The sequence below is a fragment of the Cryptotermes secundus genome, unplaced genomic scaffold, assembly GCF_002891405.2.
Source record: "Cryptotermes secundus unplaced genomic scaffold, Csec_1.0 scaffold1440, whole genome shotgun sequence".
Taxonomy (NCBI): Eukaryota; Metazoa; Arthropoda; class Insecta; order Blattodea; family Kalotermitidae; genus Cryptotermes; species Cryptotermes secundus.
This window is the reverse complement of record NW_019733339.1, coordinates 292,325-308,846: the sequence shown is the minus strand read 5'-3', so window position 1 is coordinate 308,846 and position 16,522 is coordinate 292,325. Positions and strand designations below refer to the sequence as shown.

The following is a 16,522-nucleotide window of genomic DNA, read 5'->3' as shown; positions in this document are numbered from 1 at the left end:
CTTGGATACGCCTGTAGGATACATCCCTACGTCACCCTTCGATCCTAAAGGCGGTGGCAGTACGTTCCTCCGAAATGTCAGTGAACTACCGGACTGTACGGCGTCATATCCAAGAAGACAGTGACCGCCGTGAGAACCTTAAAGCCAACACATTATCCCTGACTTTTGGAAAGGAAAATCTCTGGGCCGCGAACCGAGCTCGGAACCTCCCGAATACAAAACAGGAGTTTGAACCACAGCGCCGCGGAAGCAGGCAACCAGTTGCACTTGTGATTAAGTGAAGAGATGGCTGCAATGTGAGCACCCTCCAACCACAAGGAGAACAACAATTGTTCGGCCTTAATATTGGAGAGGACGGGCCGCCCCGCGACACTCAACTGTTTTGTTTCCGAGCATCTAGTTACCAGGTTACGGCGCTGCATATAGCTCGTGTTTTGTTTCTTCCCCCCGGGGCGCGGAGACGATAATGGAACCCATTTTGTTCCACAAAATTGCAATCTTTTGTTTCACGTCGCCATTCTGCACAGCCATGAATTCTGTGTTCAATCTACAACTAGGAACGCGCAATCCACAGTGCATACATTCCTCATAGGCATTCTTTGCGGTTTCTTAACGTTTTCTGTGCGTGTTCTTCCGTTCGCTGATCAACTGCTGTCAGTAGCTGGAATACACAGCGTCCAACGGTGGGATGATAGATGCAAGAACAACTTCAAAGGATCTTGAAGGAAGCGGTCGTGGCCGATTTGCATATACTATCCCAGCGTTTACCTAGGGGGCTCAAGAAATACGAGAAACCTCAAAGTAGTCGGTTTCCCGGCCGAGATCCGAACCAATAACCTCCGCAATACAAGTTGCAATTGTACCGCTATTCCATCCTGCTCAGTGTTTATTTATTGATGACAGTAAAAAAAAAAGAGCTGTCCCCATGCCATGCAGGTGTATGCGAGAACCCATAACGTTTCGGCGTCAGCGCTAGATTCAGGCGAGTAGCTGCCTTCCTCAGTGCACAAATCTGACACGAAGCTGGTTCATCATGAGTGTTACTGCCGGGAATCGAACCCCCGGTGGCCCACACAATGGTTTGTCCGCATCGTTAAACATCCACATCCTCAGCCAAATGCACACAACCCACACTCCCCCATTTTCTGTCTTGAAGCTCCATTTCCATTACAACCTCCAGTTACATTTAGGTCTTTCAATAGTCGTTTTCTTTCCTGCTTCTCTGTCCATGTATTGGACAGCTAGAAACATAAATCAAATTACACCACACACGGACATTCCTCTCCATTGTGCTCTCATTTTATGCATCACGCACACTGCCATCCTTAACAATGCTCCTCGTTCACTTCGGTTATACTCAGTAGCTACACGAACCAAACGATTGCTCATTAATGTGTTCTACACGCATATTAAGCCTTTAAAACACCGCGGTAACTACATGTTCCACCTTCAGAACTTCTGCATTCTGCTCACACAGTTACTCATATTTGTGTTCCGTCTGGTTCTCACAATAAACAGCGACTGTTTCCCTAAACAGCATTAACCGGTTGGTCTCTGTAGCGGAGACGTAATGTGTTTCCTGTGAGGTACGGATTGATATATATATTATTTAGATGGATTTAGATGAAATTTCCAGTGGAAGAGAAAGTCAGTGAGTGAGACCAACTGTACCGAGTCTATTCCTCTCGTCGGAGGGGCGGCCTCATTTCAAAACACATATAAGTTTGGAAAGAATAAAAATACTGTCATGGGTCCAGATACCAAGAACGACTGTGCTGGCGAGAGCCGGCAGTAATTTACTGGACTGAACCCGATGAATTTCCAAATCACAGATAGCTCAGTCAACATAGGGACTAGGCTACGGAGTGGATGATCGGGGAATAAGTATTCAATCCCCGGTGGGGGCGATATACTTCTCTTCTCCCCACCGTACGAAGCTGCTTTAGGGCCCGCCACGCCTCCAATGCAAGAGGTGCTAGGGGCTCCTCCCAGGGGTTAAGCAGCCGAGACTTACCTTCTTCCAGTGTCGAAACTACTAATGTGCTGAGTAATAACCCCCCACCCCCCATATGCCTCAATGGAGCGTCACTTCAAACCTGTGTCACAATGTTAGCTTAGAGTATGCGATTGTTTCCCTGATCATCCGCGAGTTCCAGAGAGGCTATGACGTGCATGTCGCTATGAAGACAAGTTCTACTTAGGAACCAAAACGATCAGACTCTGGACTGTGTCAAGGTAACTTGCTGTACAAGGAAGCGCCTTGTCACACGTGAATGCTAAGTGCAATTGCATGTCACAGAGCTGGAACCACGCTCCCTTACATATTTCATGGCTCTGTTCCCGTTGCACGCCGCCAAACTCTTGCTTGCAGACATCATACCATGAGAGTTTCATTGGGCCGGCTTACGTACAACACACGGACAGCTCTGCTAGAGGAACATCATCATTAATAACTATAGAGCAATTGCTTGACTCTCTGGCAGCAGAACCCGAAGGTTCAACACCGCTAATAACAAAGTCCGCCACTGGACATGATCCTGAGCCAGTTTCACCCATCTCTCATCCTCACAGCCTGTTTCCCTGAGATTCATCTTACTAATTAACCGGCTCTCTGGCAGCAGAACCCGAAGGTTCAACACCGCTACTACAAAAGCCCCAATGGACACGATCCTGAGCCAGTTCCATCCACCTCCCAGCCTCACAGCCTGTTTCCCTGAGATTTATCTTACTAATTAACTGACTCTGGTAGCAGAACCCGAAGGTTCAACACCGCTAATACAAAAATACGCCACTTGACACGATCCTGAGCCAGTTCCATCCACCTCCCAGCCTCACAGCCTGTTTCCCTGAGATTTATCTTACTAATTAACTGACTCTGGTAGCAGAACCCGAAGGTTCAACACCGCTAATACAAAAATACGCCACTTGACACGATCCTGAGCCAGTTCCATCCACCTCCCATCTTCATAGTCTGTTTCCTTGAGATCCATCTTACCAATTAACTGTCTCTCTGGCAGCAGAACCCGAAGGTTCAACAACGCTAATACCAAAGTTCGCCACTGGACACGATCCTGAGCCAGTTCCATCCCCCTCCCTGAGATTCATCTTGAAGTTACCCTTTCATTTCCCGATAGCATTCCAAGATAAGAACAGACTGCAGTAAAGAACGCGTGTCTAGCTTCGTACTGTTGCTTGCGGCTGGTGAAGAGGCTCTGAACACCGAACAAGGCGGGGCAGAAACTGCTTAACTTGCGTCGTGTCACTTTTGCACCAAACGATCGCAGTTTCAGCCGCTCTAGGAAACAAAATAAGGGACAGAAAGGAAACAAAAGAAGGCACGCTGAGGCCATTACACGGCGTAATGAGCAGGGCCCGGTTGCCATAGCGACGCGTGCTCAGAATTATGCGTTGCCGTTGGTCAGCGCCGTGGTTTTCTTTGTCGTGCCACGAGCACCGAAAGTAATGCTCCTCACTCAGAGGTCCATATTTACGGACGCTGTATCCAGTGAAGGACTGATATGAAGCCATTGCTACACTGACTGTTCGCTGTAAATGGGGAAATATAGGAGGGAAGTGACTGTGGCCTACTTTAGTTCATTTGTGATCAGGTGCACTCCCGCCCAGCGTCACCCTCTTCGGCACAGCCACCTACCTCCATCCCACCCTTAATTGGAAGCATTATTCTCCTCCGGGGCATAGGAGATATGAGAAATATACACAAAATTTTGAACGGCAAGGCAAGTTGTTGCTTGGAAAAAAATAGACGTAGGTAACAGGGCAATATTTAAATCGATTTAAACGGGACAAAGCGGGAAGGTTTTGAATGGCTCCCCGGCACAGGCACCAGTGATGGGTTTTTGTGAACACGGTAATGAACAATTCACATTCTATTAAGAAACGAAAAGTTTCTTGATTATCTGAGCAACTATCAGTATCGCAAGAAAGGATTAGTTCCCACGGAGTCACTTCGTTAGTTAGTTTTGTTCCTCAGAAAGATAAAAGTTCTCTCTCTGCCAGAATAGAACAGTACAAAGTTCATCGCCGCTAGTGTCATGAAGACAAGACACAACGGGGGCAAAAACACAACATCAGAAGTTGTGATCACAGGGACCGCGCAAGTCAGCTGAAGAGAAAACAGTTCGGACTTGAGTTCGGGTGGGGGCAGTGTTTGAATCCCGGTAGGGACATCGATAATTCTGACTCATATTTTTACTGTTTTTTCCTCAGTCTGTCCAGGCAAGTACCAGGAAAGTACGTGTAGTTAAGATACGAGAGTTTCCTTCCAAATCTTTTCGTATTCATTATGCTACTATTCGAAACTAGCTGACGAGAGCTATTTAACGTCGTTAAATTAACAACGGAAATGTGAGAAATGTCCACAGTGATCTCACACGTCACAAATCGACTTCCGGTTTGTAGTGTAGGCACATGAGAATAACAAATATTAACAATGTGTTATCCCGCTGGATCTGACGGTCTCACAGTACTCTCTTCCCGTACAAGTTCACTGACTTCTTCAAATGAAAGCACTGCCTCCATCTTCAGGTTCTAAGCAACCAGACGCATCAAGCAAGGAGCACGCGGCCCACTCAGACTGTTGCATACTTGGCTTTCTCTTCGGCTCTGAAGATGGAGTCAATGTTTCCCTGCGAAAACGTGAACTTCAGCCGGCCTGTACGGCGTCACACCCCAAACATTGTGTACTGTTTCTGAAAAGTATTCAATGTGTATCATATAGCTTTCAGCTCGACAACACTTCTGCGCATGTCCACGCGATAACAAAAGAAGAAAGCGACTGGCCCCGCGACCGTTCCACACGCAAACACACGGCACTTTCACAGGCCTGGGAATCGGGTCTCTCAGAGACGTATTAAATATTTATAGCACAATGGTAACTATGCGTACCACATGCTGAAGGGTGTAAAAACTACACATTCTGCCCACACAGTGCGTTGTCCATCCCCTACGAGTCTCCCAATAAACAGCGACTGCTTCCCTAAACAGGTTGGTCTCTGTAATGGAGATGTAATGTGTTTCCTGTGAGGTACGACCTGAACTTGTATATATTATTAAAATGATAAGTCAAGGCATAACCTGCTGCACAAGCCTGCGTTGACAGGAAAGCTCTATATACCTTGCATAAATAGTGCAGTGACAAAGGGTACACACAGTCCATAGTGACCTGGACGCTGTGACAGCGCGGATATACTCGTGCTGAAACTACGGTGCAACAAACGTAGCGCCTACATACGAGAAAGACCAACCCATCCCGCGTCGAAAAGGAGGCCCCATTTAGAAACATGTATAGGTCTAGGAGAGAATAAAATCTTGGTCATGGAATTCGAGGAGACTGAAGCCAGGAATGACTATGCTGTCGAAGTCGAAGTCAAAGTCAAAGTGAATGTGCTGGCTAAGGCCAGCAGCAATTTAACCGACCGATCGACCGACCGACGCAGTAATGCAGCCGTCCCAATGGTAAACCAATATTTCACAATATTCAGCCCTTAGCAAATACCTCACAGAAAACACTCTACAAGTCTGGCGATAAAGAGACTGACTCGTCTTCTGGAGGAACCCAGTTCGAATCCCATCCCGAAGACCATTATTCTAATTTAGATTCTCCGTAGTTTTCTTCATTCCTTCCAGGTGCATTCTGTGACAGTATCTTGACACGACCAGGATACCTTCCTTCCATATCCTGTCTAATTCATCCTACAATTCGATGCTATGTAACATGAGCTACTGTAAGTGTGGTTAAATAAACAATACATAAATGCAATAAAAACTCCGTTTCCATGACAACGACCAACCGGTTACTGCAGTTCAAGAGACGATGGTTGTATATTGTTAGAACTATACGAAGCACATACATAAATACACCGTATTTTTAATGTTAAAGCAAGTGAGCCTGTTCAGCTCTCACCTTTGCTGACATCATGCCTCTTGGTCACGTGTCCAGAGACCATATTTAACTGCCTTCACGGGTTGTGCACTCAGTCAGCTGTTGTACCGGGGTGAAGTGGACCAAAACACCGGAAGAAAGGGCATTGCCTGCCCTCAGCAACTCCGGGCAAGCACAGCTGCTGTTATCAACTCCCTCGCTCTGCACAGCGAAGGGCTTACAGACATTCAGCCCTTTCGGCATCTTGCCTTGTAGTTTGGGAGATATGTAGGAACCAGCTACTTCCATCTTCAGGGCAGATGGAAGGAGTACGTTCCCTCAAATCGTTAACAAACCTGACGTCACTTCACAGCAGAACGTAAGCAACTAGACAAAACGATAATTGCCTTGTGTGGTGTATCAGAATACAGAAACTGAGCATCATGAAGGAGCTGACTGATGAGGTACGTAAACATGAGTGACCACAGCCTTTCAGGTGGTCAAGATTCACGGGGCTCGCGTTTCATCAGCGACGGAAGTGTGTGTCGCTGTGTTCAGCGGACAAGGGCTGCAAACCTAACAAACACTGCTCATATTACAAGCACGAAGCAGAGGCCATCAGAAGCTGATAGTCGATCAGCTGGTCAATAAATTCCACATGCTGAGCGGTTTGGTGTAGCGGTAATCCTCTACATTCGTATTTGGTAAGTGCTGGGTTCGCATCTCGACCGAAACACCAGCCTTCATATTCTTCGCGGTTTTGCTTAGTCCTTCTGCGCAAATTCCAGCAGAGTACGTCTATCAGACCACGACCGCTTCGTTCCAAATCCTTTCCACTTCAGCAGTCATGTTACGCAGTCTAGCTACCGAGAGCACATCTGTTATCGGATCAAAGTTTCATTGCAGTGCCCGCAAGATCCCGCCACTGGTCCCAAACCTGAGCCAGATTAATCCAGTGCACATATTCGAACGTATCTTAAAATTACGTCCATAGAATGCAGATATATTGACTGATACTAACGAAGACGCAGTGTGTTTTCTTGGCAGTAGGAAACTGCTTCTCAGATGCTATAAAACGGCCTGTCCACTGATGGAATGAGCTTAAGTTAATGGGGCAACAATACCATTCGACTCAAGTTCTAGCTGCTAGGCAACGGGAAATGACATGAAAGTGTGAGCTGTCGCACCGCGTTGCTATGGAAACCTGACAGCTTCATCACATTACGTTGAATTTAACCGAGGAAGACAGATATGTCTGGAATGCGCCCTGAAACCCTGTTACCCTGATATCGCTAGGAAATGTATGGGATTGTGGTTACATGCCTTCACTGATACTTGCTAATGAGCACAGCAAACTGCAAGTACCGGGCGATTCACAAGTACGAGGCCGAGAATTAACAATCATAAATACCTAATGACTTACTGTTGAAAACGAAAGCTGGCGAGAACATAACTCGGCAGATGTGGCGACAATAGGGTTACGTCAACAGCTAAATGCGTCGTTTTCTGTGCAGTCCGTTTAATAAGGAAGGAAAGTGAGCAATTTATTCTTCCCAGAACTTCTTGTTAATTCTGGGGCTCGAGAGAGTGTAGCACGCTGTAGAAAACAGAGGGTAAGGCAGCGTCCAGCGGGGAAAAATTTAAATGCAGGCTACACCCCTTCCGGACCCACGTTGTTTTGAATCTTCTGCTATTTCATAATCGTGTTCTCCTTTACACTGCCTGCTTCTTCCTTCTCCAATTACTCATTCTCTCTCTCTCTCTTCTTTCTTTTTGCAGTTCATGTTCTCAGATTTTTATGTTCTACTCTCCTATCCTTTCCAATCGCCTTCTTTTGTTTAAAAATTATATCACTTTCATCTTCCTGCCCCTATGCACAGTCTGAAATATTCCTGCGGCTACGTCACGCTTGGGACAGGCAATAAAGGCCTTTCTGTACAACAATATCTCGCTTTTTTGTTCACTCTGTTGTGTATATATATATATATATGTGGTATCAAGGTCTAACTACCGTCACACAACAACGATTTGATTATTGTATAATAAAACAATTGATATTAAGCGAAACCAATAAATCAGTTTATTACATTAAACCCTCACTAATCTGATTGAGCTTAATCAGGATGTCGGATAATCCGTGTCGAAATATAAAACAAAAATCCGTTCACAGCTGAGTACATACTTTAAAGAACACGTGGTATTTAGGAAGGCAGATGAGTAAAAAACTTGACATAGTTTCTTCAAACCTCCAATATTCTAAGGTGTCTTTGTCTTTTAGACCTATGTTCGCTTCACTAATCCGGATGACCTCTCCCCCAGATTACTCCGGATTAGCGAGGGTTTCGTTCTATCATCATGCAACTCAGCACAAACTTTATATATTTATTGATTTTATTAACACAACCCTGATGATGGTCAAAAGAAGCCGAAACATGTAGTGTGATTAATATAATAAAATTATTTACTGGTTTCACTTAATATCAATCGTTTTATTATACAATAATGAAAACGTCGTGTGAAGGCGCTGAAACCTTAATAAAAATCTCAGGTACAGCGATTTTGGTTATCGTCTGCTTGAATGAGGATCTGTTGACTTCATTATGAACGCGCCAAGGATCCACTTCACTGTGCCTTGAAGACGGAACCTCAGAATGTTTTAGATATACTATCGCCTTCTCTCTTCACTCCCTAACCCACTCTTCCCCTCGTCAGCATCTAAACCACCCGCAGAAGAGAGAGCGCAGCCTCTGAACACTCCAATCGGTTGCTGGAACACATCACGTCGCTAACAGGTTGATGTTAATCGCAACGTCGCCCTGTTGCCAAATTTCTGACTGTAAACATGGACAGATATGAAGATTATGTAGGATTTGAGGTTCTCACACCGGTGGTTATGAACAGTTCTACCTTCTACGACATAACGCCGTGTAGTCCGCTGAATGTTAACAAACGTTTCGGAGGAAGATGTGAACTCCATCTTCAGAGTCGAAGATTAACCCAAGCAAGAAACCAGTGTAAAACCAGGCAGCAAACACAGTCACACAGCTTTGTATCCCAGAAGACAGAATTCTTCACATGAAGATTACTCTGTCGTGGAAACTGACGCCGTAAAGTTTGATAGGAAGGTACCAACCTCGTAGAGAAAAAACTGTTCCGCTACGTCTACAAGTTCATACTTTCGAGGAGACAGGAACAGACCCCATCACCGTCCCGAGATCCTCAAATCTCACATAAAAATAACAATTCATGGTCAGTGTCCCAGGGTCCTTGCTAAGTGTATCACTTGCCACCACTGCATGTCGTGTCCTCAGGTTGCGGAGGGAGGAGACGTCCTCCAGGTATGGTGAGCAGTTCCGAATATATTGAATAAGTAGTCGCGGACAACCGACAAAGCGTGGTCCTCCAGGTTGAGGGGTTGGGCGTGGGGCTTACACCTCCTCACCATAAAAAAATAACTTTGCCACGATATGTCACAAAGGCCCTCGAACTCTGCGACGGATTCTTTGGATAAACGACCTAACAGGCTTAGGATAGTGTTCAGTGGAGGGCCCTTGTGAACACGGCAATGAACATTCGGGTTCCATAAAATGTTTGGTAATTTTTAAGTAGTTCAGCAACTGGCGGCTTCTCAAAAAGGGCCCAGCTCCATGGAGTTAGTTAGTTAGTTAGTTAATTAGATAGTTAGACTTTATGACTGGTTCCAATTGTCCCTCAGTTATTTCCACAAAAAAAAAAAATTGAAACGGTGAAGACATTCCAGCAGAACCCGCAAGTTTCAGTACCAGCTGGACCTGACCGCATGGCTGCTACCCCCAAATCCATCTTCTTTTCTTCCTCCCCTGCACTCACCTACCCACAATGCTTCTGCAGGCTCAACAACTAGTAGCAGCTGTCATGCTCACACGTCACACCCACCGGCTGCGTTAGCTCACCGCCGTGCATGCCTCGACTTCCCTTCGATCCACTTTAAAGGCATAACATATGACGGACTATATAGCTGGGCTGTTAAGGGAAATGGCTATGGGCCGGACTACCGATATTCGATTCCTGGCAGGGGCCAAAGTTTCGTTTCAGCACTGTGTCCAGACCATGTCGAGGTCACGAATGCGTGGAGCTTTACCTCCACTCATCGTATATGTCTATCCGAGGTGGAGAATAATGTCTTTTCATATGCGACCCCGTGTAGTCTGGAATATCGTTAGCAACGTTTCGGAGGAAGCTACTGCTTCCATTTTCAGGATATAAGAGGAAGAAAGTGATACGGATGTAAGGGGACAGAGTTCTCTCTTCTAACCTGAAGTCGGCCCGAACTACACGGCATCACATCCCACAATACGTTAATATCTTCGCATTTATCGCTGTGAGAACCTCCAATCTCACAATTCACTCTCTCTCTCTCTCTCTGTATTGGACCCGAGGGTCTCACAAGAGTGACCCGTGTAAAGCGCTGCCTTCTGGGTCGGGTAGAAGTGGACCCACTTCGCATTCTGACGGGCAGTGCGGGACCCAGAGCCGCAGCAGGCGGGGGAAGGACTCGGTCCCACGGATGCTGAGCCCCGGGCCCGCTGAATTACGCAGCAATACAAGGGGCGGCCTTCAGCTCTCGTGTTTGTGCAGCAGTTAGCGTCGTTAGAGCAGGAAAAGTTTCGCGTCTGCGATGGCCCCTTCCCCCTGCTTCAGGTTTCCTTCCAACAGTTCGTTAAGGACGACTTTTAATTGACACACACACACACACACACACATATACACACCTCAAGTATTTCTCTGCACACTTCTGGGCCTCATGCCACTGCCTTTTGGACACCATTCTGCGCTTGCGCGGAGCAGACCAGGCAGTAAAGTTTCTAACGTGTTTTGGGGATGTGACCGGTTCGAATCTCGGCCAGTATATCGATCATCCTCAGTGAAGTATTTCGTGTTTTTCCTCAGGAATAATTCTACTTTTTAGCTGGGGTAGGGGGACTGAGTCCACTTGGTACGTCGGACACTAATTGGCCTATTGTACCAGCGCTGGGTGGTAGATGATGAGTGTGGAGCAGTCGGTGGAATGAAAATTGGCAGGGGAAACCGAAGTACTAGGAAAAAACCTACCCCAGTGCCACACTGTCCACCATAAATCTCATATATCCTGGCGTGGGGCTTACCCGGGCCGCCGCAGTGGAAAGACAGCGACTAACAGTCTGAGCTATGGTACGGCCTTTCCTCAGGGATAACTTTCCCATTTATTTTTACGTACAGGAACATGGGGAGTTTCCAGGATGGACGGCCCATGAATATGCTCAGAGCATAAGTCTAAGACTAATCTTAGTGATCGCCCCAGAGCGATCTGGATACAAAAGTACACTTTTGAAAATAATATAAGTAAATATTAAGCTATCCTTGCCTCAGGCCGTGTTGGCTCATAGGGCTGTGAGACGTCGAGGCTCCCACATTTTCTCTAGACACTTGGCTTACAGATGGAAGTGAGGTTATCAGCCTTGCGTGCCGGCCGCCCTTTACCCCCAGGAATATTTCTGGTACTCATTTCTGTTAGAGGCTGAGTTGAACCCAGAGTCATAGTGCGGCTGGAAAGATTAGCTAAATTGAAAAAAATCCACCTCACTGGGGACTCGAATCTGCGACCTTCCGGCTTGTAGCATAGTGCCTCAACTAACTACACTACTGTGTGTCCCTGCAAATAATATAAACATCTGGTATCAATTACTGGATGATAGTCTTCCTTTTTCAATATTTTTCTTCCAAAAATCAGAGGATGTGCAGTTTGTGGCCATCCCTGCCGATGTCCATGTGGTGTAACCGAAACAAATCGCCACGAACATGCCATTGGGTTCAGACTGAGACCTGGGGCTGTAAGTTCAGGAGACACAAACATAAAGTAACCGCGGGAACAGCTAAAATTATAAACAAATAAACTGAATTTTAGGTTCTCACAGGTGTGGCTATGAAGAGTTCTGAGATGGGGCGCCGTATAGTCTGGCAGAATTTCACTAAGGGACAAACCGTCTCCATCTTCATGGTAGAAGATATGCTTAGCAAGCAAGAGGCAAGCAGCTGTGCGGTGCGTGCAAAACTTGGTCTCGATGTACAAGCTGGGTAGGGGCCGAAATATAACCAATAACAGTAAAGGAAAGTAGCCTTAGGAAGGGCCACATTTGCGACAGAATAAGGACAGACGAGCAGGACTCCGCGTCCTACACAAGGGGATGTCTGGCCTCGCTACACGCTGAACTGGAATTCATTGCGGCCTCAGTTTGCCAACCCCTGACTGTCAAGTTAAAAGGCTGCTCCAGCAGTGGTGACTTGGATGCAGGGTTCGCGCTGCAACTCCTTCATATGCGTTGAAAAATCGATACTCGACCACTATATCGATATGTATACTGCTCTTAACGAAATCTTCTTTGCCGCTGTTTCCATGGTTACGTACAGTTTGTCGTCGCAGCGAATTTATTTGCTGACAGATGACAGAAAAAGTTTCTTTCACTTAATTCCTCAAAACCCTAATAAACGGAGACAAAAGGTCCACCATAGCTTTTGACAAGGTATCTAGTAATGACTACTCACAGTCCCCCCTCTCCTCATTTTCTGACCAGATTCATTCGGCTCGAATGAAGACATTTCAGGGGGAAGGGGCTGAGCCCACAAACACGACCCAGCTGCTCTTGGAAAGTGAGAAGCATTTGATGTACCTAATTGCCTACTCGAAAGCCATATTGCTGTTAGTGATTCGATAATGACGTGAAGGGATGACGTCACTGTGCGCGCGCGAATCACAGGCCGTATTGCAGAAGGATATTGTGGACATGGTATCGCTTACGTAATTACGCCATGATGAACGGTGTATATTCCGCTACAGGAGAATTGTAATATCCACAGCGATCCACAGTTCATCTGCTTCTGCTGCAGGAAGGTTTCTGCGCTACTCGAAAGTGTCTACACAGGACCGCGTCTCTTGAAGCCTCTTTCAACTCTGGCCCTTTAAAGCCAAATGGTCACTATATTCACCACGTGTTCCAGCATACCAAAACTCTGCACTCTGCCCACAGACTGTATTTGTGTGTTTTGTAGTTCTCGCAATAAACGGTGGCTGTTTCCCTAAACAGCATTAACCGGTTGGGCTTTCCAGCGAAGACGTAATGTTTCCTGTGAGGTACGGACTGGATTTGTATATTATTTAGAAAAAATGAAGTTTTTGAAGGGTTAACATTTGTACTGATACTGAGATGCTGGTAGTCAATAAATTCCTCATCTTTTATGTCACCCAAAGGTACATTACCGTGCTCACAAGAACCTACCACGCGTCCCTATCCTAAGTTAAACCCTGTTTGTTTATGATCCTTTTTAATATTATGCATTCACCTCTAGGTCTCCAAAACAGTCTCTTTCCCCATGGAATTCTGACGACAAATGTGTACCTGCATGCACTTCTCGTCTCCATGCATACTACATGATCCGCCTATCTCATCATACCAATACTATGGTAAACGGCGAAGCTCCTCATTATGCACACAGTGCGAGGCACTAGTCTAGTGAGCATATAGTGCAACCGGACTTACCTTCTTCTCTCTCCGGGGGTGATCTGGAAGGGAAACCTCATGCCTCCGTGGTGGTGATGGTGCGGGGGTGGCGGCGGCGATCCGGGGGCAGCCGTCGTGACAGGCACCGGTACAGGTACTGGGGGTGGTGGAGGCGGGTGATGCACCACATGTCCCGGAGGCGGGAGTCCGAGAGGCAGGGTGGAATACGGAGGAGGGAGATGCGAGTTCAGTATATCTGGCAATCTCTCCCCTCCGCCAGCTGCTGGGGGTGGCTCCGCCACTAAAGTCTGCCAATGTGTTTCGTGTTGAGGAGGGTTACTGTTGTTGGCGCGTCGCTGGTGGCGCCTTTCCCGGCGCTCGCGACGCCTCTGTTCCCTGTTGTTGTTGAGGGGTGTCGCGGGCGCCACCCCTATGTCGTCCGTCTGGGCCTCTGTGGACGTGAAAGTCCTGCCCCTGGCAGCACTGACACCCGCCTCGACGTTGACATGTGACACGTTGAGGCAAGATATTGTTGGCACTGCAGACACTACAACTGGCACTGCGCGGTAACAACTCACGACACTGACACTACTACTACTCGTCACTGCACCACTACCACTAGCACTAACACTGGGAGGCCCATCCGCGCCAGCCACATTCACCAACATCGTGGCCGCACTCGACTCGCACTGACTGCAAGCCTGCCAGCACAACTCGCAGCGGTCCGGCGACTGCAGCGCTCCTGGTGGACCCGCTACAGCCCAGCGCGTATGGAGGTCAGCAACCGCATCCTCCCTACGAGATCCTTCTTCGTCTTCATGTTGATTTGGGTCGGCCGTGACGTTGCCAATTGTATTACTGCCACAGCTGGAGCTGACATCTACCGGTTCTGACCGCAATTCGCTTAGCTTCAAAGCATTGTTACTGCACGGTAACGACGTTGTCAAATCTTCGTCTTTACTGCTACTGTTGGACAGAATGAGAGCCCTCAGGGACGAGCTTGAAGGGTCCCTGGCGTCCCTGTTCCACAAATGTCCATCACCGGAAGTACCCATGGCGCTGACCAAAGCCGATGAAGAATATGATGATATAGACAACGTTGATGATGATGAAGATGATAAGTGTGCTGTCCTCATTACACGAGGATATAACCACACTGAAACGTCGCCTTCGTCAACTGCACATCCGCTCCCAAATGCTGAGTGCTGTGGGGCAGAATTTTCTGGTTGTCGGCAATCATATGGTTCCCAGAGTAGCGACGACAGCGCCTCTTGGTAGTCGCGGTGGTACGAATAATTACTACTGGTACATACGTCGCCGGAAGGATCTGTCTTTCGTCGCCTCCAGACGGCGTCGTCTCTCCGCCTAACGTTACCATCAAGTAACCAGCTGGACCTAACAGGCGTCTCCATATGCCTTTTCAGTGTTTCTGGGGCGTCCGTGTGCGCCCCTGATTTCCTGTTCCGTTGTTCAGCTGTTCCGAAGTCGCAGTTCTCCATAGAAACGGTCAGCGACCTTCGCAGTTCCTCCGACCTTTGAACATTTCCGTTAGAAATGTGAAGCGACTCCCTGATAATAGCGTCGGGTCGTTTCTGTTCCTGATTGTTGTCGACCGGTGACCGATTCCTGCAGTTGTCGCCGCAGAGTTTGAAATCGCGATACGAGATTTTCGACTGCCTGTTGTCAACGGCGAGGGGAGAACCGAGATCAAAGCCTTCGTTTTCGATTCCAGTGTCGTTGTGATGGACGCTAAATTTCCCGACGAAATTTTCACTGGATCGCTTTTTGTTTCGCTTTTCGTCATCCGCCTCCTCTTCGCCATCTTGGCCAGTTTTGTCCGGGCTGATGAGTTGCACTGTTGACAGAGGGCGACCTCTGTCACTAACAGCTCGATACGTAGTTCCAGCAGCTGAGGCAGTTGCCGCCATGGTTAGTACCTCGTGAGGTATCAGTTATCACGCCATGATGTCCGGCGATGCTGGTGGCCCTGGAAGAAAGAAAATTTCTTTTGTTGAGAAATATTAAGAATCGAGTCAAATAGAATTTTGTGCTTAGTACTGCTTCGACAACAGATCAATCGCTACAGTTCGAAGACCGCTCTGATACGACATGAAGAAACAGTATACATGAGTACACATATGCACCGAAGCCGCTAACGAGGAATTATCTCTGTGCTTACTTAAGCATCGTCAGTGTACAGACTAGTGGAAGGATAGCGCCATAAATTCCTCGACCTCGACTCCCGGTATAAGACCCAGCCAGGAAGGTGACTGGGTCCCAGAGCCAGTCTGGACGTTGCGGAGAAACGAAGAATATCTGACTTCGCCGGGAATAGAACCAAGTAGCCCATTCAGTAGCTTGGTCACGATATTGACTGAGCTGTCTAGATTCCGTTTAATGTTCTCTATCTGCACTTATTTCCAAATGCGCTGTTGGTTGCGCCGAATCTAATTTTCTTGTTTTTTGCGCTTGGCTAAATATAGCAGCCCCGTGGATAACTGGGGACTAATACTCGGTTCCTCTGAACACATGTAAGGAAGATACGTACAACTTGAGGTTTCACTACAGTCGGTTTAAAGAATTTGAACATCGGAACAAGAAGTTTTGTGTGTGTCTACTCGGTGTCTTATCTGCCGACGCGGCATTGCTCGTGTTTCAGACACACCATTGTCTGCAAACCTGTAACCTTGGAAACAATACGCTTACGCTATCTTGTGAGCGTTTCTAGAACAATAGCTGAGCCTTATCAAGCAACTCTGTCGTAACAATGAGGTTTTGTGCAGTTTCTGCATTGTTTAGTATCGAAGCTCGGAATTTTCTTTAAATTAGTATAAACTTCAATTAAATACGTAACTGAATCGGGAGTTAACTTGCAACTCGTGTTGCAGAACGTGTTAAAACAAAAAGCCCAAGTATGCTGGAGTGAAAATGGTTCGGAGTTCACTACTTCCGGTACACGTGCTCGTACACATCAAATGACAGACCTGGAATGCAAGAAGGAGAGCCAGTAAATAGGTCAGAAATGGGAGTAAAACAGCTGTAGAGGACGTAATGGGTTTTCTATTTGTATCACTAGGTAGTAGCACAGTCGAACTTTATGATGGTTTAAGTACCACCCGCGCATGCG

General features: G+C 47.1%; 1 protein-coding gene across 1 annotated transcript in view; it reads right to left on the bottom strand.

The window, feature by feature from the left end:
* The window catches only part of LOC117282603, a 189,038-nt gene extending 173,697 nt beyond the window's left edge, over positions 1-15,341 (bottom strand). Inside the window, exon 1 of the mRNA XM_033752933.1 lies at positions 13,435-15,341. Within this exon, the coding sequence (XP_033608824.1) occupies positions 13,435-15,323 (1,889 nt within the window). The 5' untranslated portion in view covers positions 15,324-15,341. The remainder of the gene's footprint in view (positions 1-13,434) is intronic.
* Positions 15,342-16,522: the final 1,181 nt, after the last annotated feature.